This window comes from Thermochaetoides thermophila (assembly GCF_000221225.1).
Source record: "Thermochaetoides thermophila DSM 1495 unplaced genomic scaffold scf7180000011812, whole genome shotgun sequence".
In the NCBI taxonomy this organism is placed as follows: Eukaryota; Fungi; Ascomycota; class Sordariomycetes; order Sordariales; family Chaetomiaceae; genus Thermochaetoides; species Thermochaetoides thermophila.
In genome coordinates, this window is record NW_006383028.1 from 652,153 (window position 1) to 678,289 (window position 26,137).

At 53.3% G+C, this 26,137-nt stretch overlaps 8 protein-coding genes across 8 annotated transcripts; 4 read left to right on the top strand and 4 right to left on the bottom strand.

The window, feature by feature from the left end:
- Positions 1-274: 274 nt before the first annotated feature.
- CTHT_0009530 (C-3 sterol dehydrogenase/C-4-like protein) lies at positions 275-1,488 on the bottom strand (the record flags this gene model as incomplete). The annotated part of the gene is made up of 2 exons (XM_006691414.1): positions 275-916; positions 1,006-1,488. 2 exons carry the CDS (start codon positions 1,486-1,488, stop codon positions 275-277), a joined length of 1,125 nt encoding a protein of 374 aa, XP_006691477.1.
- Positions 1,489-2,877: 1,389 nt separating this feature from the next.
- Positions 2,878-3,674, top strand: CTHT_0009540 (uncharacterized protein; the record flags this gene model as incomplete). The annotated part of the gene is made up of 2 exons (XM_006691415.1): positions 2,878-3,154; positions 3,220-3,674. 2 exons carry the CDS (start codon positions 2,878-2,880, stop codon positions 3,672-3,674), a joined length of 732 nt encoding a protein of 243 aa, XP_006691478.1.
- A 487-nt stretch (positions 3,675-4,161) lies between these two features.
- Positions 4,162-5,221, bottom strand: CTHT_0009550 (uncharacterized protein; the record flags this gene model as incomplete). Its single annotated transcript, XM_006691416.1, has 3 exons — positions 4,162-4,233; positions 4,303-4,605; positions 4,679-5,221. The coding sequence occupies 3 exons, from the start codon at positions 5,219-5,221 to the stop codon at positions 4,162-4,164; spliced, it is 918 nt and encodes a 305-aa protein (XP_006691479.1).
- A 1,453-nt stretch (positions 5,222-6,674) lies between these two features.
- CTHT_0009560 (uncharacterized protein) lies at positions 6,675-10,345 on the top strand (the record flags this gene model as incomplete). The annotated part of the gene is made up of 2 exons (XM_006691417.1): positions 6,675-6,869; positions 6,944-10,345. 2 exons carry the CDS (start codon positions 6,675-6,677, stop codon positions 10,343-10,345), a joined length of 3,597 nt encoding a protein of 1,198 aa, XP_006691480.1.
- Positions 10,346-10,844: 499 nt separating this feature from the next.
- CTHT_0009570 (uncharacterized protein) lies at positions 10,845-11,380 on the bottom strand (the record flags this gene model as incomplete). Its single annotated transcript, XM_006691418.1, has 2 exons — positions 10,845-11,000; positions 11,150-11,380. 2 exons carry the CDS (start codon positions 11,378-11,380, stop codon positions 10,845-10,847), a joined length of 387 nt encoding a protein of 128 aa, XP_006691481.1.
- A 1,419-nt stretch (positions 11,381-12,799) lies between these two features.
- Positions 12,800-15,133, top strand: CTHT_0009580 (putative specific RNA polymerase II transcription factor; the record flags this gene model as incomplete). The annotated part of the gene is made up of 4 exons (XM_006691419.1): positions 12,800-13,610; positions 13,829-14,575; positions 14,646-14,786; positions 14,859-15,133. The coding sequence occupies 4 exons, from the start codon at positions 12,800-12,802 to the stop codon at positions 15,131-15,133; spliced, it is 1,974 nt and encodes a 657-aa protein (XP_006691482.1).
- A 900-nt stretch (positions 15,134-16,033) lies between these two features.
- On the bottom strand, positions 16,034-19,066 carry CTHT_0009590 (dipeptidyl-peptidase III (DPP III)-like protein; the record flags this gene model as incomplete). Its single annotated transcript, XM_006691420.1, has 12 exons — positions 16,034-16,332; positions 16,391-16,502; positions 16,567-16,759; positions 16,824-16,858; positions 16,915-17,078; positions 17,141-17,266; positions 17,321-17,373; positions 17,432-17,459; positions 17,534-17,671; positions 17,749-17,757; positions 17,806-18,677; positions 18,942-19,066. The coding sequence occupies 12 exons, from the start codon at positions 19,064-19,066 to the stop codon at positions 16,034-16,036; spliced, it is 2,154 nt and encodes a 717-aa protein (XP_006691483.1).
- A 4,532-nt stretch (positions 19,067-23,598) lies between these two features.
- Positions 23,599-24,402, top strand: CTHT_0009600 (gluconokinase-like protein; the record flags this gene model as incomplete). Its single annotated transcript, XM_006691421.1, has 2 exons — positions 23,599-23,883; positions 23,953-24,402. The coding sequence occupies 2 exons, from the start codon at positions 23,599-23,601 to the stop codon at positions 24,400-24,402; spliced, it is 735 nt and encodes a 244-aa protein (XP_006691484.1).
- Positions 24,403-26,137: the final 1,735 nt, after the last annotated feature.

Consider the following 26,137-nt stretch of genomic DNA (forward strand, 5'->3'; position numbering starts at 1 on the left):
CACTGTTGAAGTCATGGTCATACACGATGGGGAGTTTTTGTGTGCAAAATATGCCGTCTAAATTCGACCATATATCCAAACTCCAACCCTGTTAGCTAGACGTAGGTACGTACTCCCTGTCATCATTAAATATTACATACACATGAAGAACAAAGCATACCGAATGCACGTCCATAAGCATCAGGCATACTCCTGCCTTGATGTGGAACAAAATAAAGGCTTATCAGCTGACCACCCCACTCCAGTGATTCGAACCACAACTTGTGGTTGGTCCTCAATTCTTTTCTTGTTGCTGCTTTTGCTCCTGTTCCAAAGTCCACTTCACCGATCTTCTAACAGCCTCATCCAAGGGCACAAGCGGCTTGTATCCCAACCGCCGTTTGGCCTTGGTGATATCGTAGTAGCGCGTCATGCAGCTGAAAATGATGCGCTGTCGGTTGAATGTGGGAGGCTTTCCGATCAGCCAGAAGAACCATTCGCTGAGGTAGCCAAGCACCAGCCCGACGCTCTTGGGAAGCACCTTTACGTGCTCTGTACCGTGGGGAGAGCCGGCAGCAGCCCAGACGGCGCGGCAGAAGTCCCAGAAGTAGACCGGGCTGTCGTTGGTGATGAAAAAGACCTCGCCATCAACTCGCTCGTGATCGAGAGGAATAATGTTAGACGCAGCCGTGGCCAGGAGGGCACGTGCAGCCAGCAGGTGACCATGCGCAACGTTCTCGACGTAGGTAAAATCGAACAGGTTGTCGTTGTTGCCGATTTGAACGTTGGTCCGTCCTTGACGGTAGATATTGATCATGTGGTACAGCGTCATCATGTCGCCTTCACCCATGATACCCGATGGCCGGATCGAGCATGTCAGCAGCTTGGGGGCTTCTGCCGCACGGTTGGCAGCGAGGACTATTTGCTCAGCAGCCGCCTGGAAGCCAGGAGTCAATCAGTCAGCATTGGCCGCTCACAACACAGATAGACTTGGGCAAAGTGGCTCGAAGAAGCGCGTTGCATTACCTTTGTCTCTGAATAGTACTCGCTCTGGTCCTTTCCCCGCATCACGGGCCATCGTTCATCGGCATTGATCAAGTCGTTCTGGTTGTCGCTGACGACGCTTGCTGAGCTCGTGTACACCAGAGCCTTGACTCCAGTTTTCTGGCATGCCTTGACAATTACTGTCGTCCCATCCACATTAACCTTCTTAAACAGGGCATGGGAGACTATGTCGTTCCCCTGCGCCGGCGGCGATGCAGTGTGGATGACAACATCAGGGCGGACTTTCTCAAAGATGGCCTCGACCTTGGGCGCATCGGTAATATCGGCCTCGAAATAGGCCACACCGTCCGAGTCGGGTCTCCTGTTACGTGTGCAGCGCAGGTCGATGACGGACACAGAGCAGGTGTAGTCGCGCAAGAGCAGACGGACAACATGGTGGCCCAGGAAGCCGCAACCTCCAATGACCATGACCTTGCCCAGGTCTGGCTTCTTCTCTTGGGCCATTGTGTATTCGTGCTGAGGGAGCTTCTGGGGTACTGAGACCAGCTGAGAGACCAGAGACAAGGAAATCAGTTGGGGACCGAGTAATGTGTTGAGGGGATGGATGTTTTCCTCAGCGATTACCGAGCACTCGAGGCTCTCTGTCCACCTGTCCACCTTGTGATGAAATCCAGGGAGCGGTGCTCTTTGCGGAGCTGGACATTTAAGCGGGCTTCCAGGGCACATGTCGAACTATCCAATGAGAGCTTTCCGGTCTTCTTCTTGGGCTCCATAGACCAGGATATCGAAGCTTACGGGATGTCTGTAAAGTTACGTTTTACCAGGAACATGTAATGGTCTTTCTGATGTGTCGTTACAATACAATGTCCAAGGCAGCGGCGTTCCGTTACGCGATACGCGCTACTAGCATCCTTACAACCTTAGACTCCTAGTCGCAACCAGAAATCTCAACTACTGTCCGTGAAGCCATGAAGCCCATGTCGAGGGTTTCATGGTAAATGGCTGCAGAAAACAAACGTCTGTGCCATTCGCCAATAGGGGGCGGAACTGGAAAGCAGTTTTGACACGCGACGGTCGAATACACTGTGGATACACTTTCCCTCCTCATTCTGACCCGGGCCTATTGTTTGTCACTTAAATCATTATCTGAGCATCTCATTGTCACATTTACGACTGACGTCCCTCACTTATATATGCTCCCTAATCCTTTCACTCATCTTCAAGCCGAGTTGGCATCTAAGACTTGAGTATCGTAATACCCATCGGAGTCCCTCCGGTCCTAGTCATCTTTGTGTCATCATGCCAACCTGCCCAGTATCGTCACCGAAAAGATGAGCAGGCCAGAAACCGAGATCTTAGTTCACATCAGTGCACCCGCGAGCGTAGCCGATGACAAGAAATACCGACTTCTAGCTGCTAATTATCTGGAGTTTGAGTTGACATCGCGGATAAACATTGTCAGTCGAGAGGCTGAAGCACACGCTCTCGTGAGGGATCACTATCCAGAAGTAAATGCTAGAAAAGAAGAGGCACTGCCCTCAGCAAACGGGCCATCGTTAAACGAGTCCCAAAGCGTTTTCGAATCTCCACGACTCTCATTCCAGGATGCAATCGACAACTTGAGTTCTCCGCGTCTCCGAGTGCTTCCCGATCCCGTGCTGTATGGCACCCTGCAATCAAGGCGACCTCCCCCGAGTGTCATTCAGGATTCGATGTCAGACGGCAGCATCGCCCTTCCCCTGTACTGCACTCCTACACGGATACTGGAACATTACACATCAGCCCCAAGCAGTTCTCCGGCATCGGGCTCTCCTCTGTCACGAAGAAGGCAGCATGATGATGAAACAAGGCAAGCAGCCGATCAGGGTCAGCGAAACTTAGAAAACGGTAGTCATGCGGCTGGAAAGCAGCGACTACTTCAGGGGCAAGAAGCTACGATTACTCATTCACCATCATTGGCAAAGACAAGTAGTCAACGCCAGCCAGCCCGAAAGCTTGATCAAGTCGTTAAAGATGCCCGTATCGCACCGTCCCACCCAAGCCACCCAGCAGAGACAGCATCCTCCTCTCAAGCCGAGCCAGAACCGCCTCTTGCCCGAAAACGGCCTAAGCTCTCAACAGACGACGCCCCTCGTGGTTCCGGGGATGGCAACTGGACTCGAAGCAGAAGGTATATAGCACCGCGCTCTTCATCAAGCAACAGCAACATCCTACGAACATGCACTTCCCGTCAAGTTCCGTCAAGTCTCGAAATCCTCTCTCCTCCCCCCCCGACCGACAAGCTAGAGCTACGGCCCAGCGATCTGATCACCGAGGTTCTCGGCACCCTAGCCCGCGAGTTAAATCTTGAGAAGCGATTCAAGCCTTCATTACAGACCCGGGAGCTGCGCCCATTTGAGAGGGGCTACTGGCGACTAGACTGTTCTTCGTGGGAACCCGAGCTGAAGCGGTCGGCTTGGGGGTTCCTAACCGATTATCTGGGCAGAGGCGCGGCGGGCTGGGGGACATCATGTCGGCGCGATGAAGCCTTCTCGTGGATACGGCTGTACTGCTGGGGTTGCGTCGTAGGACATATGTACTTGGTTCTCTACCTAGCCAGCAGAAGAAGAATCCTGCATACAGGTATGGAGTGGGTTGCCGGAGACGGGACGGCTGTTGTGGTGATTAGTCCGAGGGTGAGCGCCACGTGAGGAGAAGGTCTTGAACGCCCTAAGTCTCTGTGCCTATTTTCTTATCTTCAGCTGGAGGAGGCTCCTTTTGGATTGCAGGCATTGGACAGGGCGGACTAGGCAACGCAGTTAGCAGTTATAGAGGCTGATACCCTGTTACATTGTTTCTTGGTTTAGTGGTTAGCGAGCGCATCATGCCAGGTCTAACACGCAATTGAATATTCTGTATGAAGGAATTGGACCGAAAGGGGTCCAAGTGTATATACTAGATCCAGTTACCGAGGTCCGTGGCGACACATGGGGTTCATCAATCAGTCCATAACATCAGTATGAATTTACACACAAGGAAGCCTAGCCCTGTTCCTGGGATCTACAGATAGGAAGAAGAATGTACAGCTCATCCTTGGGAAGCTTGCACGCCAACAGGCGAAACTCCCAAGGCCGACCAGACATTCCCGATGGAGCCACGGCCACTACTTGGGTGTGCTTAGGCAGCGACAGCCGCCTTCTATTGCTTCCGCAGAGTCTCAAGCTCCTTCTTATACCTCTGCACATCAACCGCCTGGTGTTCATCATACGGCTGTAAAGAGGCCACCAGGTCAGCAACGGATTCTGGTAAGAGACAACTAGCGAATGTACAATGACATACCTTGCGCTCTGCGGGGCTTAGCTTCTTCCAGGCCTCGGCAATCTTGCGCATCCTCTGCGGGGCCGGCAGGTTGGCAAGCTCTGGGGCATTGAAGCGGTCCCTCATGAAGTAAGAGAAGCTGCGGAGCGGAGCCCTGGGGAAGCGGGTATCGGGAATGGTAGGCTTCCTGATGACGCCCAATCGCCTCAGGACACCACGAGCATAGTTGGCATCATGGATCTCCTGCGCCGTGTGGCTCTCAACCCATTTGCGGAAGACGGCGTCATTGGTGATCTTATTCTGGTCGGCGGTTGCTTGTAGTTTCTGTTTTCAGAAGATGGTCGGTAAGTTACTGTCTTGGATAGGGCACATCCTGGAGACTACCTGATCTTCTTACCTCCAGCTCGGCGGCCGACAGAGCTTTGTATTCGGCAGAAATCTTCTGCATAATACTCTTAAGGCTCGGCAGATCCTCATCCCTCTTCTTGCCCGCTGTCTCCTCCTTAACGCGCTGGCTGAAGTAGACAGTCCATTGGGTCGTCGGCAGGCGATCGGGCTCCTTCAGAAGCGCTCTCTTTTTGAGGAGCTTGATCTTGAGCGCCTGCTTCTCTTCCTCGGTCAACTGCTTGGTGGTCTTCTTAGCCCTCTTGACAGGCTTCTTCTTCTTCTTAACGGCCTTCTTTGCGGTGGTCTTCTTCGCCTTGGTGGCGCGACCGCGCTTGGTCGTCTTGCGGGTCTTGGCTGAGGCCTTAGTCGCATAGCCCCGAACGACAAATGCTGGGATGCGGGCGCTGGTCGGAACGATCACGGTTTTCGGGACGATGGAAGTAGTCGCAATGCGAGCGCCAGCCTGCAGCGCAAACAGGGTAGCGCGACGAACAAGCAGGCTGCCGGCAACGCGGGCCTGGCGGGCGGTTGTAGCACCAATTGTCGACCACATGGCTGGATTTTTGCTTTTCTCGGTCGTGCGTGACGATGCAGCTCGAGATCGGCGGGGGCGTTATCGCTGTGGTGCAGGCAATTGAAGAGGCTCACGAACCCGGCGTGGCTCTGGCAACTGAGGGACGAGAATGGATGGCAGGTGCAGAAAATTGGACGGAGGGGGGAGGAAGGCCGGGCAGGCGCCTGGCAGGGCAAGTGGGCCTTTTTTTGCAGGTGTTTTCAAGGTTGCTCTTCTGTCTGGGTGGTTCTGCTAGTTGCAGCTGCCCGGCGGCTCGTGCTCTGGTGCAGCAGCAAAACAAAGCTCTTCCTGCCAGTTGCGTTCCTTTGGTAAGTAGAAAGGCCGAGAGCTCCAACCATGCAGCGGTCGACAACAGCTACCGCTTTCTGGTTCCAAATGCTCCACTGCAGTTTCTCTGTGCCCTCCACTTCCGCTGGTCGGCGAAACTAGGTGAGGAGGAGCTTGGGCCAGTTTGTGGTCTGCTTCTCACATTTCTAGTATTTCTATGGGTTTAGCTGGCAAAGAAAACCTACCTGAGCTAGGGACCGCTCGGGAGCATGATAATCGAGAGGAAATGTGCTTGGCTGACTGTTCAACCACACCATTCAACTCTATTCTATTTACCTACCTACTTACACATGCATGACTAGATTTTATGTCTTAGCCCAGCCCATCGGATTGTTGTGGTAAGGTAAAGAGTCTGAGTGCCGCGGCCTCAATCCATCAGCTCCGCAGGTCCGGGTACAGTTTAGCCATGCTCGAACACTCAGAGCAATAACTGCTTGGTTTGCGCAACCCTTTGAAATATAATTTTGGTTTCAATACATGCTGTCACTACGAACATTGCTCTTAGACGGTCGATGTTGTGATATCTGAATGACTTGGTGACTGCATCGGCACAATGCGACAACGTTTAGCAACCTAGCAAAAAGGTAAATTATAAAAATCATTCATATCTTACCCCACCTAACGTCATCGCTGGCCTTGCGACCGTTTTCGATCTTAGAAGAGTTTTGTCAAGGCTTTCAGTGCCAAGAGCTTTGCTCCTAAGAGCCGTGACACACTGTGCGCGCTTCTCCTGTCATGGACTCTCTGCACTGTACCATACCATTCGATGTTCGCCCCAGCCCATGAACTTTTTCCCCAGGAAACGTCCCTTTTTCTCCACCGCTTGGCGTCCTGATCGCCTGCGGCCTGCCAAACTTTCTGCAAATATCCATCTGCCAGCATCCCATCACCATCTATTTCCCATATCCTGTCTTCATTGATCGCATCTCCCAGCGCTGTGCAATCGAATCACATCGATCATCCGTCTCGCAGGCGTTTTTTAATTCCTGGCGACCCAGCAGGCTGGTCTCCCTCTGTTGATGCACTAACCAGCGTCCGACTGCTGCCAGAAGTACTTCTCACCACACCACTGACTTTCGCTGAGCCACCGTCACCAAGACTCAGAATGGCTCGGCCCAGAGACTCGCGCTCACCATCTCCTGCAGGAAGCAATGCTGCACGACGACGGAAAGATGATGAGCGACGCGACCGGGACCGGGACCGGGACCGGGACCGAGATCGGGATCGGGATCGGGATCGGGATCGGGATCGTGACCGTGACCGCGACCGCGACGGTCGTCGCCGCTCACGCAGTCCGGATGTAAGTTTGTCTAACCTGCGGATCAAGCACCAGTCCTGGGCCTCTGACTAATTACTTTTGCCCTCATCCCTCAGCGTTGGCACCGCGATCGCGACCGTGACCGCGACTACGGGCGCGATCCCCGGGACCGCGATTCCTATCGTTGGAGAGACCGTTCCCTAGACCGCCGAGACGATGATTATTATCGAAGTTCCCGTCGTGATGGCGGTATTAATCGTGAGCGCCATCGATCGCGCGATAGAGCGAGGTCACCAGATCGCCGAGGCCGAGACTACCGTGGCCGCCGGGATGATTCACGCGACCGGAGGGGTCGTCGAGATGATTCGGTAGATTCCGCCTCTCGGCGAGGCGATGATGCTCGTCCCCGGAGCTCCAAAGACACCGTCACGGCCAAAGATGAGGCACGTGTCGCTTCTCCGTCTCCCAGCCCAGGCGTTGGACCTAAACTAACCTGTTCCCAGGACTCTCAGCCAGCTAAGTCTACACCAACCCAAGCCCTGTCCGAGGCTGAGAAAAAGGCTGAGCGACTACGCAAACTCCAAGCCATGAAAGAGAAGCATGCCCTTAAAGAGGCCAAGGAGGCCGATGTCACCTCTGGAAGCACTAGGCAACTGCTTGCTGAGATGGACCAGAAAGTTGGTACAGCTACTAGCGCCACAGCATCCGCGGCAAGCCCCTCATCGGCACCATCGAATGTTTCCACTCCTTTCGCTGGAAAATTTGACCCAAAGGCGATTGCAAAAAACGCCAGAGCGACCCGCGCCCAGTCCCCCGCAAAGTTGGGCGATGTGCCCTTGGGCGTCCCTGGCGCGAAATCCGCTGCAACCATATCTGAAACAGGTGTAAAGGAAGCTGGCGGCGCGCTGCCCGCCAACAGAGCCATTAGCGCATTCGGATTTGCCAAGGCAAATGACGCTCAGAAGTCCTCGTCAAAGCGTAAGCTCGACATGGATGACGAGGAGGTTATCAAGCGCAAGCTCGTTAAACTGCCCGACTTTGCTCTGGAGAATGCTGATAACACTCCATATGCTGATGGCGACGCAGATGAGGACGGTGAACAGGACTTAGAACTGCTCATGGCAAGGAATAATGAAGAGGATATGGCTGAGGCTCACCGCATTCTTCAAGAGAGACGTGACGAACGCATCGCTCAGGAAAGCATGGCAATGGATATCGACACGGAGCCGGTCAATGGCAAGGCCAAGGATGAGCCCACTGCTATGGATGTTGAGGAAGAGGAACTCGATCCTCTGGATGCGTTTATGGCCAATCTGGAGCAAACGAATACTGCCGAAGACCGCATGGTCAAGCGCAGCCAAGCCCAAGCCGAGAAGAAAGCCTTCGAACCAGAAGCATATTTCAGCGACGACGACTACGGTTATGAAGCCGAGAATGCCGACCCGTCTGCTATACTCGCCATGGCAGCCAAGAAAAAGAAGAAGGATATCCCGACTATTGACTACAGCAAGATCGAACTCAACCCTGTTAGGAAGAACTTCTGGGTTGAACCACAAGAGCTTGCCCAGATGACCGAGGAGGAGGTGGCCGAGCTGCGCATGGAGCTGGACGGCATTAAGGTCTCCGGGAAGAACGTGCCAAAGCCTGTGCAGAAGTGGTCTCAATGCGGCCTGACTCGCCCCATTCTCGACACGATCGAGAAGCTCGGGTTTGAGAAGCCCACGCCTATCCAGATGCAAGCCTTGCCTGTCATCATGTCTGGCCGCGATGTGATTGGTGTCGCAAAAACTGGATCAGGCAAGACCATGGCGTTTGTTCTTCCCATGCTCCGCCATATCAAAGATCAGGATCCAGTGAGTGGTGATGACGGCCCGATTGGTTTGATCTTGACCCCCACCAGAGAGCTCTGCACACAGATCTACACGGACTTGCTCCCTTTCACCAAGGTGTTGAAACTTCGTGCCGTGGCTGCTTATGGTGGAAATGCCATCAAGGACCAAATAGCGGAGCTGAAGCGTGGCGCCGAAATCATCGTTGCCACTCCGGGACGCATGATAGATCTTCTTGCCGCCAACTCGGGCCGTGTGACGAACCTTAAGCGCGCCACATACATCGTGCTGGACGAGGCCGACCGCATGTTCGACATGGGGTTCGAACCCCAAGTCATGAAGATCTTTGCCAACGTCCGACCCGACAGGCAGACTATTCTGTTCTCTGCAACGATGCCCAGGATCATCGACGCGCTCACAAAGAAGGTTCTGCGGAATCCCGTAGAGATTACGGTCGGCGGGCGCAGTGTTGTAGCTCCCGAGATCACACAGATTGTCGAGGTCATCGAGGAGAATAAGAAATTTGTGCGGCTGCTCGAGCTCCTTGGAGAACTGTATGCCAACGACGACGATGTTCGCGCCCTAATCTTTGTCGAGCGGCAAGAGAAGGCTGACGACCTGCTGCGCGAGCTTCTGCGGCGTGGTTACGGTTGCATGTCGATCCACGGCGGCAAAGACCAGGAAGATCGCAACTCAACCATCTCGGACTTCAAGAAAGGCGTTTGTCCGATTCTCATTGCCACGTCAGTTGCTGCGCGCGGTCTCGATGTTAAGCAGTTGAAGCTGGTCGTCAATTATGACGCTCCCAACCACCTTGAGGATTATGTGCACCGCGCGGGCCGCACTGGACGTGCCGGTAACACAGGTACAGCCGTTACCTTTATCACCGAGGAACAGGAGAATTGCGCTTCGTGCATCGCGAAAGCGCTCGAGCAGAGTGGACAGCCGGTGCCTGAGCGTGTGGACGCCATGCGCAAGTCCTGGCGTGAGAAGGTCAAGGCTGGCAAGGTTAAAGAAGCGTCAGGCTTTGGTGGCAAGGGTCTGGAGCGTCTCGACAAGGATCGCGAGGCAGCCCGTCTGCGCGAACGCAAGTCGCACAAAGCTGATGGTGAGGATGACGACTTTGGCGACGATAAGCCGGAGGATGCCGTTAAGGACAGGGCGACCGCGGCTATCGAGGCTGCCGCTTCGGCCATTGTTGCTCGTGACGCACCGCGCGCAGATATCAAGGGCGACATCAAGACGCCAATCGTCACTGGCAAAGGTGGCGCTTTAGACAAGGCGGCGTCGGCCATCAGCGAGATCAACGCTCGCTTGGCCCGCGCTGGGCAACTGCGCGCTGGACAGCCGATCGACAACAAAGGACCCGATGCCGGCGCGTTCCACGCTACGCTCGAAATTAACGACTTCCCACAAAAGGCACGCTGGGCGGTCACCAACCGCACCAACGTGGCCAAGATCCTCGAGGCCACGGGCACCTCTATCACGACCAAGGGCACGTACTACCCGCCAGGCAAAGAGCCCGCTCCCGGCGGCGAACCCAAGCTGTACATCCTCATCGAGGGCGAGACCGAGATTGTGGTCAGCAAGGCACTGGCGGAACTCACTCGCCTGCTCAGGGAAGCCACATTGGCTGCGGCAGAGATCGAAAGTCGCGCGCCGGTCAGCGGCAGGTACACAATCACATGAAGACGGTCCTCCAGGTCATTGTCGTGAGCTTGAAATTTGCAAAAGGTTTGTTGGCTTATCTTTATTATTGTGAATGTTAAACTGCTTGGTACTGTATACGACGATCGAGGTCCCTGTCGTATAATATTACCAACTTAAAAGATACATAGATGGGCGAGCGGAGTCGGTCGGTTGGTGGGAACTACTTGGGTTGTGTCTTGATGAGTGTAATAGGATAGGTGATAGGTAGCTGGGGATCCCACAGCAGCTCAAGTAAACAAATATCTATAGTTCTTTACCATGATGTTTGGTCCGATTGGCAACGCGAACCCAAAGAGTTATTCATGCAACCCACGTCTGAAAGCAAGGATTGTCCATTGTGAAGTGCATACATATCTCAACATATCTCAACAAAGGAGATACTCGCAAAGTCAAGCAACCACTGAATGATACCACCAAACGCCTGGTATCCCGTACGCTAGAATCAACACATAACCCGGGGAGATGAAGAAAGGATAAATCAGTCGTTTCGCATGACCTCACGGCTCCTATCCAGGTTGCGATACTGCCTTTCGCGTTCGCTCTCCTCCTTGAGCACCTGAGTGTCGGTTTTTGCACGCTGTTCATTCAACTGTGACTTGAGCTTGCCTCCCTGCTTATTCTGTCGCGCGCGAGCCTGTATAGTTGGTAAGGACCAATAAAAAGAGAAGGCTAGGTGTTAGTTTGAGCTTGAGAAGATGTCGTCTCATATTCCATGAATCCTATCATATGGCGGGTATCAGGAGTCAAAGGGGGGGGGGGGGAGGAAATATGAGGTTCACCCACCTCAGCAGCGGCCGCGGCTCGTTGCCGTGCATCGTCGGCGCCCCCCTGACTGGACGAGCCGCCGGCGGTACCCAGGGTCCTGCCGGGCCCCGTCGGCTTTCGGGAGGAAGACGGTGATGATGAGGTAGCCGCGGCGGGAACCGAGACCGAGGAGGGTCTCGCGGGAGCGTCGCCCAGGCGGCGCCCGGGTTTGGAGAAGGGATCGGACTCCTTACCACAGAGGTTTCCCATTCTTTTGTGCTGGAGCCGGTTTAGGATGCGATGGCAATTAGTGAAGGGGTTAGAGGAGAAAAGAGTACAGTTTCCCCGAGGCTGTGCAAGATGTTTTTGGCTGTTCAAGTCGGCTCGAGCCGTTGTTGTCATTTATTGTTGCGCTTGCCTTGGCCGCGGTGTTACACAGTACGCACATCATTCGGTTAGGGATGTTACGAGCTCCAGGTAAGGTTTACACACCGTAACTTACAGCGGTTGGTTCATCCCACGCTAGCACGCACCGAAGCCCCAAAGGCCCAAGCCCCCACGCGCTTGCTGTGGCTTGCTGGGGCAGAAAGTGCTCAGTCATTACCTATATCGTAACGTAAATCGGTAAATTACCAAATTTTGGTTTAAAATACCAGGTGGATTCCTGGAGACGGATCCACAGGGCTCCGCCAATGCTCGCATGTGCATCGCGGGCGGCCAATCTGACGGTTGCAGCGGACGGTCTCGTCATTGACAGTCCCTGCCCCACCATCACCTTCTGCGCACAGTGCGGAAACGAATCAGAAGCTGCAGTCGGCCGCACAAGCGGGATTTGGGATTTCCAGCGATTAACTGAATTGTGGGCGGCTTCTCGGCGTTCGTAGACGCTTGCGGCGCGGGTCAGCAGCCGCGCGGGACTTGAAGTAGCCTGGAGCTTACACAGTAGGGCCCTGGCGCTGTCGCGTTGAAAGGAATTGGCTTGCGACTCGATTGAGACGGAGACGCCTCTCAGGTAATTTTTTCTTTTTGAGAAACCTCGGTTTCCACAGGCCGTCAAAAAGGCCCAGGCAGGTAACGAGCTTCCTTTTCTGACGGCACGGGCAGTGCAGCGGCCAGCGGGTAGCTGACACGGTAACACTCACAGTTGGCCGTTTTGCGCTTTGCGCTGGGTCTTGGGTCTTCGGGCTAGGTCTCCAGGTTTTGCTTGGTGGGAGTGCTCCGCTGGGCCGTCAAGGTTCTCGCAGCCTGCAAAATAATATCAACCTTTTCGGCTCTCCGGCCCACAACCGGCTCCTGTTCATCGTCGAGTCGAGATACCGAGTCACGGGCTGGCCGAAAACAACCAGAATCGGAACAGACAGATCCAGAGCGGCACGCGGGACGTCTTCTTCGCATAGCTGGCTCTCGGCACTACGCCATTGGTACACTAGACTACCTTGTCTACCTTCAAGTTGATCGACTGCAAGGGTGACGAAGCGTCGCTGTCGACGTGCCGATCACAGATCACGGACGACGAGACTCTAGACAGCAGCCTCCAGACTCGAGTGAACCCACCCCCCCCCCTCCTCTGAGCCGGTCGAGTCAATCGCACACGCCCTCTCGTCCGCTTCCCACGCTCTAGCTCCCAGGCGCCCGTCCAGTCCAGCCTGTTGGATCGCCGCTCACGCAGTTCGCAGCTGGCTCCGCGTCATGAACGGCTCTCTCGAGCCCACAGGCCGCTTTTCTGGAAACGGAGATGGCTTCCATCGGCACTCGCTGAGCTCCAGTAATCATAATCACAACCACATGAGTCTTGGGTTTGCCGACATGATGTCTTCTGCTGCCCTCGGCTCTTCTCATCAGGGCTCTTCGTCTACCGTCGAGCCTTCCCGCTTCGCCAGCCCCTCTGCTGCCAACATCGGTACGAGCGGTAGCAGCAGCGGCAGCCGCGGTAGCGTCAGTGTCAACAGTCATGCCGGGGCCAGCACCGGCTCTGGTCCCATTACCGCCAATGCCTATGAATCTCACGACGATCTCTGCGTCGATGGCTGCATGGGCGTGGGTCTTTACAATGGCTACCAGCAGTTCAACCACCGGGGCGGCAACCCCTCACTCCAGTCTCGCTGGGCTCGTGGAAACACCATATCCCAGTATGGCTATTCTACTGTTTCAACCACAAACCTCTGCGCGCTTCCTGCTCAGTATCGTCATGAGACTAGCTTCACGCCGTCGGCTTCAGATTCCTTCCCGTCCTGGCTCAGTCAGCATCTCACTACTAGTGTGCAATGTAATGACGAGGATTGCCAGTCCATGAATAGCTGTTGCGACAGTCAGTGCACCATGACCGGCAAGTGTACTGACCTGGCTTGCGCCAACACCGAGGATGCTTGCACCGATCAGAACTGCCCTTCCAGGCCCAGCTTCGAGCATTCATCCGAGGTAGTTAACGGAGCGGCTGCTCTCATCTCTATCAACCATGCTCCAGGCAACCATCAGCAGAACTTCAGCATGCAGCAGCAAGGTAAGGCTTTGCCCCTCCTATATCGTTCGAATCTTTCCTCGCTCACGTCCCGGTCATAGTAATGAGCGACGTGAGCTTTGGGCTCTCCAACCAGCCTCAAGAAAGCTTCATGCTGCCAACAGCTCTTCTGCCCCCTTCACTGGGTAACATAACAAATCACATACTCGTCGCTCATGCCGACCCGACGAACCCTAACTGCACAAGACCATGTCCGTTAGATGATCCACAGAACTATACTTACTGCCACTTCCCTTTGTACAATGCTCCCGGCATGTTCGATCAGTACAACTCCGTTGGCTCAAACGTACAAATGGGCCAGGCATTTGTGGAGTGTGGCGCTGAGATACACGATCCCCAGTCGTTCCTGGAGCACTTCAACACTCAGCACCGACCCCAATTCACGTCAGCTGGTCTGGTCATCCCTACTTTCTCGAGTCAATCCGCGCAACCGAGGCAAGGGGGGCATGGAGGGCAGACCGGCCAGAGTGTGCAGAACGGGCAGAGCGAACAGAGTGGACTGGCCAGCAATGCCTTGCCTTCCACCGAGTCAATGTCTTCTCCTATCACTCCTCTCGATACCTCGGACTCCTGCCGGTCATCCAATACCCCATCACCAGTGACCCCTCTTTCCAATAGTGTGGAGATGTCAGACGGGAAACCAGAATGCTCACCTCACATCCGCGGCACATCTGTTGCCTCTTTTGCTAGTAATTCTGTCGATATCGGTGTCGAAGAGGAGCATCGGTGTCTGTGGAGAAACGATGGAAGCTCCCAGGTCTGTGGCCAGTTATTTGCCGATGCCGAGGAGCTCTTCAAGCATACCTCTGAGGTTCATATCAAGAATGCCCAAAAGGGAGCACAAGGCTTCCGTTGTGGGTGGGATGACTGCCCCCGTAGTGAACCTGGTGCTGCCGGGTTCCCACAAAGAAGCAAGATCGAGAGGCACATGCAGACGCATATTGGCCGTAAGCCTGCCTCACCTCAATGCTTCGTTCCGTAATGATCTGTGGTCACTGACGTATCTGGCATGTCTAGATAAGCCTCACATCTGCCCAACCTGTAACAAGGGTTTCTCGGCAAAGCAAGCTCTAACGCAGCACATGTTCATCCACAGCAACGAAAAGCCCCTGACCTGTAACATATGTCAAAAGGCATTCCGATACCCGAGTGCACTGAGTATGCTTCCCTCTGTTCTTATCCGTTTTGCTAAGAATAAAAACACTCTAACGACATGATCCCCCATCCTAGCTATGCACCAGCGTGTTCACTCCGGCCTGAAACCCCTAAAATGCCCAGTTTGCGGCAAGGGCTTCAGCGAGTCGTCTAACTTGTCCAAGCACAAGCGCACTCACGAAGTCAAAGGCCGTTTTACGTGTACTATTCCGGGCTGTGACCGAAACTTCCATCGGCAGGACCAACTCCGCCGGCATATGAAAACTCACCAAAGAGGAGGCGGTGAGAACAGACCACCACCGCCTGTTGTTGTGCCTGAGCCCCAGGGGTTGAGCGTTGTTCAGGGGTAGCTGTTTCGTCCGAATGTCAGGTTCGATGTGGTTGGTTTACCCGGCTCTGTCACTGACAGCAACTGGGTGCTGCTTTTGTTAGCATGAAGTTGCTCAGTCGGGTAGGTGTGACACGTCCTGGAATGGCGTTTATGTTCGCCAATCCTCCATTGGCAAATACACACATACACAGACAGCCATTTCTGTCGGCTGTTCATGGATTCCATCAAGAGCACAAAGAGCGAAGCAGCTGGGATAGCTGAGCAACATAATTTACTGCTTGGCAAGTCACAATGTTACAAACTCACAAATCCGTGGATGTGGAGAAAAGGAACGTTGGGAATAATAGGACAGAAGGAATGGGGGCCAGGAAGATGGAGAGATGCTGATTCTAACACTTAAAAAACTGGGAAGAAAGAGTTACAAAAAAGGACACGGGTGGTATGCTTGGCAACGATGTGTATAACGAGGACTTTTCGGACTGTATAAGTTTTTTTTGTTCCTTCTTCTTCTTCTGTTTTTGATACCACGTCCTAGCTTAAAGAAACGAAAAAGTACTTGACTCATGTTGATGAGGAAGACGGACGTGCTCAGGCGTAGCTGAGGTATGGCAGCCCTGTTCCGCATAGTTTTGTGACGTATGTAAAAAGCATGCCATGAAGATAGGCATCCACTTGGTAATGTAAAACAGCCAAAACGCAAGTAGCTTTATTTATTTCTTGAGTTGAGAGTGTACTCTTCCACACCCCCGGCGTAGTACTTCACATTGTGCTTCATACATATCTTCACTGATACTACTAATTCCTAAGCTCTTTCTCACAGCCAAAACACCTAAGCCTTCATGCTATAAGAGGCCATATTTACATGAGATCCCACCAGCACCCCTGAGCAGAAGGGGGGGGGGAACATTACACTACTCCTTTACAACCGCGAGGCAGTGCCATTGGCCGCCTCAAGCTCTCTCTCCGCCCAACTCTGGATCATACCCTCAGGGGTAGGATCGTAGTGCTTGATCGTGACCCGGCCCGTAGCCTCATCGAGGTAGGTGTTTGCCTGCACAAACACCTTGCGCGGCTGCTTGTTCGCGAGGACCACATTGCGAACCTTTGTGCCCCAGAACTCAGGATCAACATAAGACATTTCGGTGAAGAACTTGCTGCCGGCTTCAACGTCGGCAGTTGACTTGTAGATGTGGAGCTTCTGGAGGAAGTTGGCGATGGCTGGAAAGTGTCAGCATTCCGGTTAAGAGGCGAAATGGAAAATGTTGAGAATACATACCCTTCCGGCCGCTGGTTAAGACTTTGGAGCGATCAACGCGGATAACGAGATCAGAAAGGTCCTCTTTCTTGTACTCAAGCTTGCAGAAGTTATCCTCAGCTTGGAGCATCGCCTATGGTTGACACTGTCAGCAATGGGAATAGCACAAATGGACCAAAGAGGTGCTGTTGTCCAACCTTCAAAATTGCAAAGCGAGCCTGGCAATGAGGCTGCCCCCACTTCTGGCTCTTTGGATCCCAGAATTCGACGGCGGTGAGGCCTGCTCTAGCCATGCCAATGTATGAGACATAAAGCACGTCACCAGCCACACCGTCCATGTCGACCGTGCCGTCACCGAAACCGAAGATCTTCAGAGTCTCGAATTCGCAGCTTCCAGCGGGTTAGCTTCAATGGCCAAAACAAACACACCTGGGTGCTGGTTGGTTCATCTCACCTCAAGTGCATGGCGACCAGCTCAGCACGGCATTCCTAGATAACCTGTAAGCATGTGCCGAGGGCTTGGGAAAGAAAAACACCACTCATACTTCGTAGGCGCCAGCGAGACCACCAAACACAGAGCCCCAGGTCTCGCCGGGCTTGTACCAGGTGGTAACTGGCTGCCCAGTCAGAGGGCTAACTGGACGATTCACAATATCAAAGTTGTAGACACCAGGGGAAGTCTCCTGGAGCAGCTTGCCACACCCGTGGCCTATGTATGTAGTGTCAGCATACATCTGCAAACGCCAGAAAGTTGAATTTGGGACGACATACCTGTGAGCTCATGAAGGCCAACCTGGACTTCGAAAGCAGCATCGCGGTACTTCTTGAACAGTTCGATATCGCTCTCAAGAAGGAAAGGAAGCTTCTCATCGGGAAGCTTCGCATTCAAAACGTTGCCTGCAATAACGTCAGCAAAGAAAGCCCGGTGATTACTATATCCTCGACACGCACCCAAGCTAACGTTTTTGAATCCCTCTTGTTGCCTGATGTCATCATAGTTCGGACTGCCAGTATAGTTAGAGATAATAACGCCCTCAACATGGTAGCGTACCGAAGACCTACATATTAATGCCAGCGGGAATACCGGAACCTAAGTGAACCAGTCAGGACTTGTGTCCGCAACATACTTGTAGACACTTTGCAATGAGACATCTCGAGACTTACCGCAGAAGGTCAGCACCTCCAGTGACGTGAAATCCGGAGACAGGAACTTGTCTTTCTCGAATTCCTTGGACCATGGCAGCTTCGGGATCAGAGAAGGAGCCGACTGGACTAGTTCTCCAAAGGCACGGGTTCTCTCGACTGTATGATAACACATTTGTGAGTGTTACTCGACGTTTGAGCTGTTATGTTAGATTTTGGTTGATAGTGAAGCTTACGGTTGACAACTGTAATCCAGTTAGTACTATGCCAACATCTGGAGCTGCTAAGCTTACCTGCCGCAAAGCCTTCCCACTCTCCGCGCACACCTGCAGGATCACGGTAGGTCTCGATGAAGCCGATGTTGCACTCGACCATGGGGCCTTGATCACGGATCCAGTGCCGCTGGCTGTCCTTGAAAGCCAGGAGAGAGCCCTCCTCGAAAGACTTGGCATACGCCAGATGCATCTTCTTCTGGGTCTCGTTCTCAGCGTTATCAGCTGCCTTCCTGATGTAGCTAGTGATGGCCTCCATCTCCTTAGAGTAGTCTCCGTAGACCAGCTTGATGGTCTTGCCTGCCAGCACCCCCTCACTGACCACAAATTCAGTCTCTTTGCCAATATCACCACCGTTCTCCGGCACAGCGGTCTTGGCTGAGGCGATCAGCAGTTCATACACACCGTCAGCGGTTTTTCGCAGCCTGGTATTCTCGGGAAGCAGGCCCTTGTCCTGCATCCACTTGTTGACAGCGCTGATCTCATCCTTAGTGATGTCTGGAGAGTCAGGGTAATAGGTGGTCATATGACCATCATCTGTGAAGCCGAGATGCAGAAGGCCCGGCTTGTCAGTCGCGAAAATGGCGCCGTTGGTGGCCTTATAGTGCTTCTCGGCCTCGGGAGAGGTCGAAGCAAGGGCGGAAAAGACAGACTCATCACAGCGAGGAATGAACTTGGAGTCTCCAAAGCTTTTGTAGTTGCCGCTATTACCCAGGAACTGAGCCGCATAGTGCAGGAAAGCCGTGAGGCCCTCCTCGTCGACACCAGCCTTCTTGGCAAGCGCCTTCCAGTCACCTCCGGAAGCCTTGTACAGCGAGAGGATGAAATCATAAATGTGCTCGGACTCAGGGGAAACCTGACGGAGCACAATGCGGTTACCGGCAAACGAGGCCCTGAGAGAAAAGGGAGGGTCAGTGTCAGTCGTCGGGGCTGGGGTTTATGGTCAATGTCCGGGATACAGGCGCCGATGGGTAAAAGGCTACGATTGGCAGACAACCATGGCAAGCAGCAGCATAGCCGTGAGCACGAACGACAGTCAAATATGGCTTCGGACGGCCGCGCACATGCCATGTCTCCCACTTGAATGCTGAGATTGGATTGACATTCGGCAGCCAAAACCAAGAGTCGTGGGGCTGGGTATCAAGATGCTCTCTTACTTGCTGATGTAGTGAGCGTAGCGCTTCTGCTTGTCCGACAGGGCATTGAAGTGCTTTTCGATCTCAAGTCTAACGACAGAGGGCGGGGCATCCGCCAGATACTGGGAGAGCTCCTGAGCGTTCATGGTTGCAAGACGGCGGATCTGAGCTTGTTGAAATTGATTGATGACAGGCAGTGACGTTGCGCGAAGTGAAGATGCAGAAAAGGACAGACTAGGCACCCGTGAGAGTCCCAGACGTAGGGTTCTCGGGGCTAAGGGAAGACGCATTGAAGTTGAAATCGAGCGTCAACGCAATTCGAACACACGCCTTAGACTCCAGGCTTCCATCGGCTCAAACTTTTGAGCACCTTCCTACGTACGTCTCAACTGCCTGAAACGGCAGCTCGAGCTCCTCTGTGACTGGTCAGTACCCCACTGCAGGCACGTGAAGGCTCTCCTTTTAGCTGACGAGGCGCCAGACGCGGCTGCGGAGGCGGGGAAAGCTGCCGGCAACATCAAGCCACCTCTAGCCACAGGAGGAGGGGAACAATGGCAGCATTCCTCAGGCATTGGAATTTGTTCCAGCATCCACTGTTTGAAACAGCGAGACTAGGTGCGCATTGTCTTGAGTCTGCGCTGGTTCGAAATACCATTCGAACGCAATCTAAATTAAATCTGCCAGCCCCCCCCCCGGCAGGGGGAGTAATGGGGGGGAATGTGCTGCGGGTTGTTTGTCTCCTCTGAATCTCCATCCGTCATCCGAGTACCAAAACTGTATGATGCTGCCTCCCCAAAACGGTAGGTGGGGTTTAAACCATGGAGGGGTCTCGGTGATAGTCAGCCAAACGACACGCTGCGGAGACAGCGTGCGTGTTCCTGGAAGCCTGTCGACGTGAGTGTGTGTCAGAGCTCTTTCGCCAGCTCAGCCAGAGAGGCTCTCAATGCGTCAGTATAACAGAGCAACTCGCCAGTCCTAGAGCACTGGTGGTAGGTTGGTACCACAGGCATGCTGTAATATGCATGAACCGAAGTTTTCCTACTCTCCAGCTCAGTTTGTGCGTGGATGAGGAGGGGATTGAGGGCATATGGTCACCGTAACAACAGCATTCACGTCATCGCAAGTATGTTTAAGATGACTGAAGTATAGCTAACTCTATCCTGTTTGTTCAGTTCAACCAAGGCTCCTCAAGAGCTTTACTTACTCCTCGGTAGCGCTTTTGTTGAGATACCGCACGCAGTAGAGCTGCTGCGAGGACGACTCCTTTACACGATCGCTACATGCCCTAAAAATAAAATTGGTATCGATAGTCATGAGAGCTGCTGTTCACCGAAGAACCATTCATCTTACACCCTTTTACGTATATCTTCGTGTTTGCCGTGTAGTGCGGACCGTAAAGCCTGTGCTCTAAGAAACTAACAAGGACTTTTCCAGAGTTGGACAGTTGCTCGATAAACGACCGTAACCTACCAAGGTTGTAGAATATAATTGTCCACAATGTTGGCTCACCGGTGATGATGTAAGCTTGCACGCGGTCGGGCTGTAGCCACCGGTCAGTCAATTGACGCCTGCTGTATGCAATTCGATGAATCGGAGATACATGCAGGATGGCCTTGCCCTTGACTGGTTCGAGCTCCAAATAATTTGTTGCCCTCTTATGAAAAAGGAAATTGTAGATGAGCGGTGAAGAGGCTAATAATGACGGGCGGCCGACCCAGTGACAGCTTGGCCCCAAGAGGCCGAATGAGCAAGGAGCGCGGCATCATGGATGCCATACTCCCTCTGCGATTGTCTCTGTTGCAGGATGACGGCTCCCCAGAACTATTCCCGGATCTCACTGCCAAGGCAGCTGGACAGCCCTAGTGCTTCCCAGCAAAGCAGCCCAGTGTGTGAGCCAACTTTGTGCCTGCAGTTGCAGCTGTTGCCGCTATGGATGGATGCAAGTTTTGCATATTCTCGAACGACCAGGCACGGCGCTTCTTACAGCGTATACGTAAGGTTGATGGTTTAGTGTATAAAGTGGTACCTACAAGACCTTCGTTGGAAACACTGCACCGGGAATAACATCCTCAAACATAATGGATGATGGAAAGAGGGCGCGGGCCCGGTCTCGTGACCTCTCCGCCGAATGACTCCGGAAGCAAGCCGAGTGGAGGAGTCCACAGCGACCAATTTCCCGGGCCGGGGCACTGTGTGAGACAGTCGAGAAGGCCAGCGGCTCCAGCGGGGCAGCGCAAAACACGGCATGTCACGAGGTCTGTCACCAGGATCTACCATGCTGGGGATATGTCGAAGGGTTGTGCAGGCAAACCTGGGGCGCCGCCAAGAGCACCGTAAGAGACGAACTGCCAATAAGTTGCAACATCATGAAAGTGGGAGGACAAGAACTGTGGTTTTGTGCCACCACACACAAGGCGACCGCATTGACTTCCGTTTTGATACCTGCTCATCCCGTCTGCTTAGCCAACTCTCATTCAAGTTGTCTGGAAGTCTGAACGATGGAATATCTTATTTTTCGTTGGAGCCATTTCACACCATTGAGAGGGGCATGCTCCGTACCGGCACAAGCACCGGGCAGCATGACCCCCATCAGGTTTCTTCTGGTGTGATCCCAATGCTAGGGCACAGACTTTTTGCCATCCCCACAATTTCTCGGGTCCCCCTTGAAAGCCGGCAAAGGCGCCCCCCACGCCCACCCCCAACCTTGGCGAGCAGCAAATAGATCGTCGAGGTACCTGAATGTACTCCCAATCGTCGACGTATCTCCCACGAGCTTGGAGACGAGATTGCTGTGCAGCTCACGGGATGCCGATTCCATCGTAGCTCGGGAAGCTGTATCTCTGGTTCTAGGGCGCGTTCCATATTCCTTTCTTCCAGATCTCGGCGCTTGCACCAGCAGTTTGGGTCCGGGAGTATTGGAAGGGAAGTACCATGGTACACTCTCGTGACACTGTGTCCCAGCAAGATCCCGCCCTTCTGAAGACCAGACACCGCGGCTCCCGAATGGTTCCCAGCGGACAGTTGGTCTTGAATACACACCCCTCCGACGGCTTGCATTTCTGGGCAGGCAACCAAATGGTCGACGAGCAGAAAACCCTGCCGCCACATGTATGATGATGAACGCATGCTACAGACGATCTTTGTTCTTTTTTTTTCGTGGTATTTATTCTCTCGGCACCACCCATTAATTTGGGACAGAACCCGGGGGAGTCACGGGATCTTGTCATCGAAGTTCCCGACCTGACTTCGCCGTGCGGCGCCCTCCATCCATTCTTTCGAGACCGCGCTACGGCTAGCTGTCCTACTGAAGGTTGTGAATCTGTATTTCATTGTACTCCATTGCGGTGCTTGTACCTATTCTTGTCTCCCCCTTCCCCCCCCCACAACACTTAAATTCATCCCACGCATCTTGCTCCAGGACAGGCACTCCCGCCTTTCCACATGAGGGACTTAAAATGTCAGGTTATTACGCAGATGTAGCAATTCTTAGAAAACAGCAGCCAGTGGGCTGTGGGCCTGTGGTGGTGGCTACGAGGTACACACGCTAGTGCTACCTCTACCCCTTTCAAGCGCCCACTCCCTGCTTGCCGGGCTGCCACTGGTGGGATTCGACCTGTCATGGCAGCATGCATCGGGACCAACTTGCCCTTTTCGCAAAGAACTGGGCACCAATTGGACCCATGCCTTTGAGCTGCTGCCGTCATGCTCCCACCGCTGCAGCAACCACGCAGCTGGGCGCTGTCCATACATGGCTCGGGTTTATTGACGACCGACAACCGAAAAGGAATGAGTGCTCGTTTTCATGGCAACCCCAACGGGAACGGCGGCGTCGGCGGGAGCTAGAGGATACTCTGGGAATCTGGATGGATTGGGTCATGGAACCACCCCCTCTCCCGCCGGTCTGGATTCCCCAGCGGCCAGGGCAGCGGTCCAGCCTCAAAGGGCCAGGGCCATCCATCCACTGTTTCAGCGATCCGCGCTGCGAGAAACGACCTCACAGGTACACCCGGCCCCAGGTAGCTTACTGCTGGGTACCCCGCCCCAGCCCGCAACTTTGGACCTTGAGATGGGAAAACGTTAGGTCATCGCTGCGGGTCTTCCAAGTCGTCTTCCCGCTGCAGTCAGCTATAAAACAATGACAACCCACCACCGGCTTTGCGCCGACTTGTTCCAACTTTGCCGCCCATTTATTCGGTTGAATTCAGTTTCAGTTGTTCTTTATAACACTCAATGGTCGCTCGTCGCTGATCGAGTGCGCCCTGCATTTTTTTGTTCGGTTCGTAGAGTTGGCCTGGTTCCCGTCTGTCAGTTGTGTGGTCTGCTTCACCCTTATACCCTCCTCCCCCCGGGCTCCCGTCTTGTTGGCTCGCTCTCCGGGTCACACTGGACTTAGACCGATCCCGTCTCTCCCGTCACTTCTCGGTCAGCATACGTCCACGGCTTTCCCCCACGCTCTTCCCTTGCAGGCAACAAAACCTCGGGTCGCACATTCTGTATAACCTCACGCCGATCAAGCCTTCGACCTGCCTCTCCTTTGTTTCAACAATTCGTCAGTCTGAGCAGAGAAAGCCTCACTCAGGAGCTGTGCGAACACAGACTGCCTTGTGCCTGCTTGGTTGGGTCGTTCCCATAAAGTCGCCTTTACTCGTCGGTAGCTTCTAAGAATACTCTCTCCACCATGCTCTCCTACAATACTTCCGTGTCTGTCAACGGACAACAGCCCCCATCTTCGGGAGGCATCTCAGCCAGCCGCCAGAGCATTCCGTCATCTGCACAACTTGGTCGACTCTCGGCCCCAGGACTTGCCAACAGCGCTTGCGCGAGTAGCGCCAATTCCAGCAACGCCATGGCAGCAAAGGGACACCACATTTGGCTCGTGACCGGGCCTGCCGGCTGTGGAAAAAGTACCGTAGCCAAATACCTCTCCGATGTTCTCCATCTGCCCTATATCGAGGGCGATGAAGTAAGTCTCCCAGATTCTTTGTCGATCCGTAGATGGGACCGTCCATGTGCTAATACTCCGTGTTTATAGTACCATCCTCAGTCAAACATCGAAAAGATGAGCGCAGGGATTCCCCTGACGGACGAAGACCGCTGGGACTGGCTAACAGCCCTTCGGGAAGCGTCCATCCGGGAGCTCAATCGGGGCAATGAGGGAGTCGTTCTGACCTGCTCGGCACTCAAGCGCAAGTACCGCGATGTCATTCGCGTTGCTCCCTACTTCACGCCGAACCTTTATCTCCACTTCATTTACCTTGATGCTCCCGAGGAGTTGTTGGTCCAGCGTGTTCGGGCACGCCAGAACCATTACATGGGTGCTAATATGGTCCACAGCCAGTTTGAGGCGCTGGAGAGGCCACGTCCAGATGAGGTGGACGTCATCACCATCAATGTTAACAAGCCACTTGAGGATGTCACCGCAGAAGCCCTCGACCGTGTTCTCCAGACCATGGCTGCTCACCAACAGCCCCCACAGGCATGAGGTAGATGGGCGGTATGCTCAACTACGTATCTCATTTTATCTCAAGTGATGTGGTTGGACTGGGCCAGGCTTCACTTGTTTGCATTGGGCATGGCGTTGGGTTTATCAACATGGAAGCCTTTGTGTCTTGGGTTTTGGGTATTTGCTTTGTTTCACACACCGTTGTTTTGTTCTTTACCTCTCTTGGGAGTAAAATGGGAAGCGGGAAACGGGTAATCATGGGACAACTGCCGGCATCAAGCGGCTGTGGAAATAGGTCGGGTTTTAAGCTACAACAGTACGCATTGGTTTGTATTGGGTTTGGCGTTACAAAAAAGGAATACATTCCCATAACTTGGTAAAATCAGAGATGTCTCATATATTAGCTATCAATTACTGTGTTGAGTTTTCAAGATATACGGGTGCATTTACTATGTCGTGATTGAGTCATCCTCTATTTTCATAACGTCTTCGCTGAACACTCTGGACACTTGTAACCTGTGGTCATTTATATGTACAGTACTCCTACAAGACCGAAACACATTCAACCACCCCTGATCCCTTACAACCCCAGTTCTCAATGGTTTTGACGTGAATGCTTTACTGAAGAAACTACTCAATCTTTGAGAAATGCACAAAACGTATCAATGCGATGGTGCAAGAACTGGACTATCAATGTGGAATTGCTTCCCCCTTTTCCTCCAGGCGTTGCCTGGTGAGCGGCTCAGGCCGTGTTGACTTTCTTGGCACCTACCCCTTTTCCGACGCTGAGGCATATACGATCCTCCATTTCAATCCAATCCAACCTTCAAGTTAACCCAGATGCAATTAAAAAATAAGGAGTAAAAATTTTTTTCGTGACAATCAATGAAACATGCATCTCAGAAAATGGGCAATGTGTGATTGAGTGAGTAGACAGTCCGTGTTCTCGGTAAAGCTTGTCGCAGACAGAGTCTGGTCAGTTGTTCTGGCACAAGAGACGCGGTAATATGGGGAATTTAGCCTGGCCTCGCAATTGTGCTGTCCTCCTACGTGGCCCATGTCACCTCGGCTTTTTTGTGGGCTGCCTCCGTCTTCGGAATTGTTATTGAGCCCTTGTCTTGTTCGTCTTTTTTGAAACAGTCGATGCAAAATGCTTACGCAAAAAGCGAGAAGCAAGGCATCTAAGACTGAGGCATTTCAATGCCCGCCGGTAGATGGTTACGTGGCAAACAGTTATATGTATATATTAACTTAGGCAGACATCCAGATGTAGCGTTGATACCACTCAATTTGGTAGACTGAGTTGAGGGAAGAGCGGGAGCACAAATGGAAGACCGGAAACCGGCGCAAACCCGGGAAATTCTTAGGAAACCTGCATGATCTTGGGAAGGCTGCTTGCTGACTTGATAATGGAAGCTGTGATGATGTGACTGAAGCAAGTAACTAGGCTACGTCAAAGTTGACTCCCTGCAGAGGTAGAGCATGTGACACTTGGGCATCAGTTGATGTACATGGGACTCTCCATCTTTTGCAAAATGCATCCTCCGGTGTAGCAGCTTAAGTGCTCTCTGTAGATCGCTGAATCGATTTGAGCGGATGTATGTGAGGGGGAGGGGTAAGTTACCCCATTCCGTGACATAGCCTGTTCGCTTGTTAAACCCTAGCTGTCGGTCTGCAGGCGTGCGGACCACATGGGAAAACACTCACCTGGCTGTCTCAAGTAACATAGAAAAGTGAAACCAGGGAATATGAACCGAAATGGGCCATTGGGGGA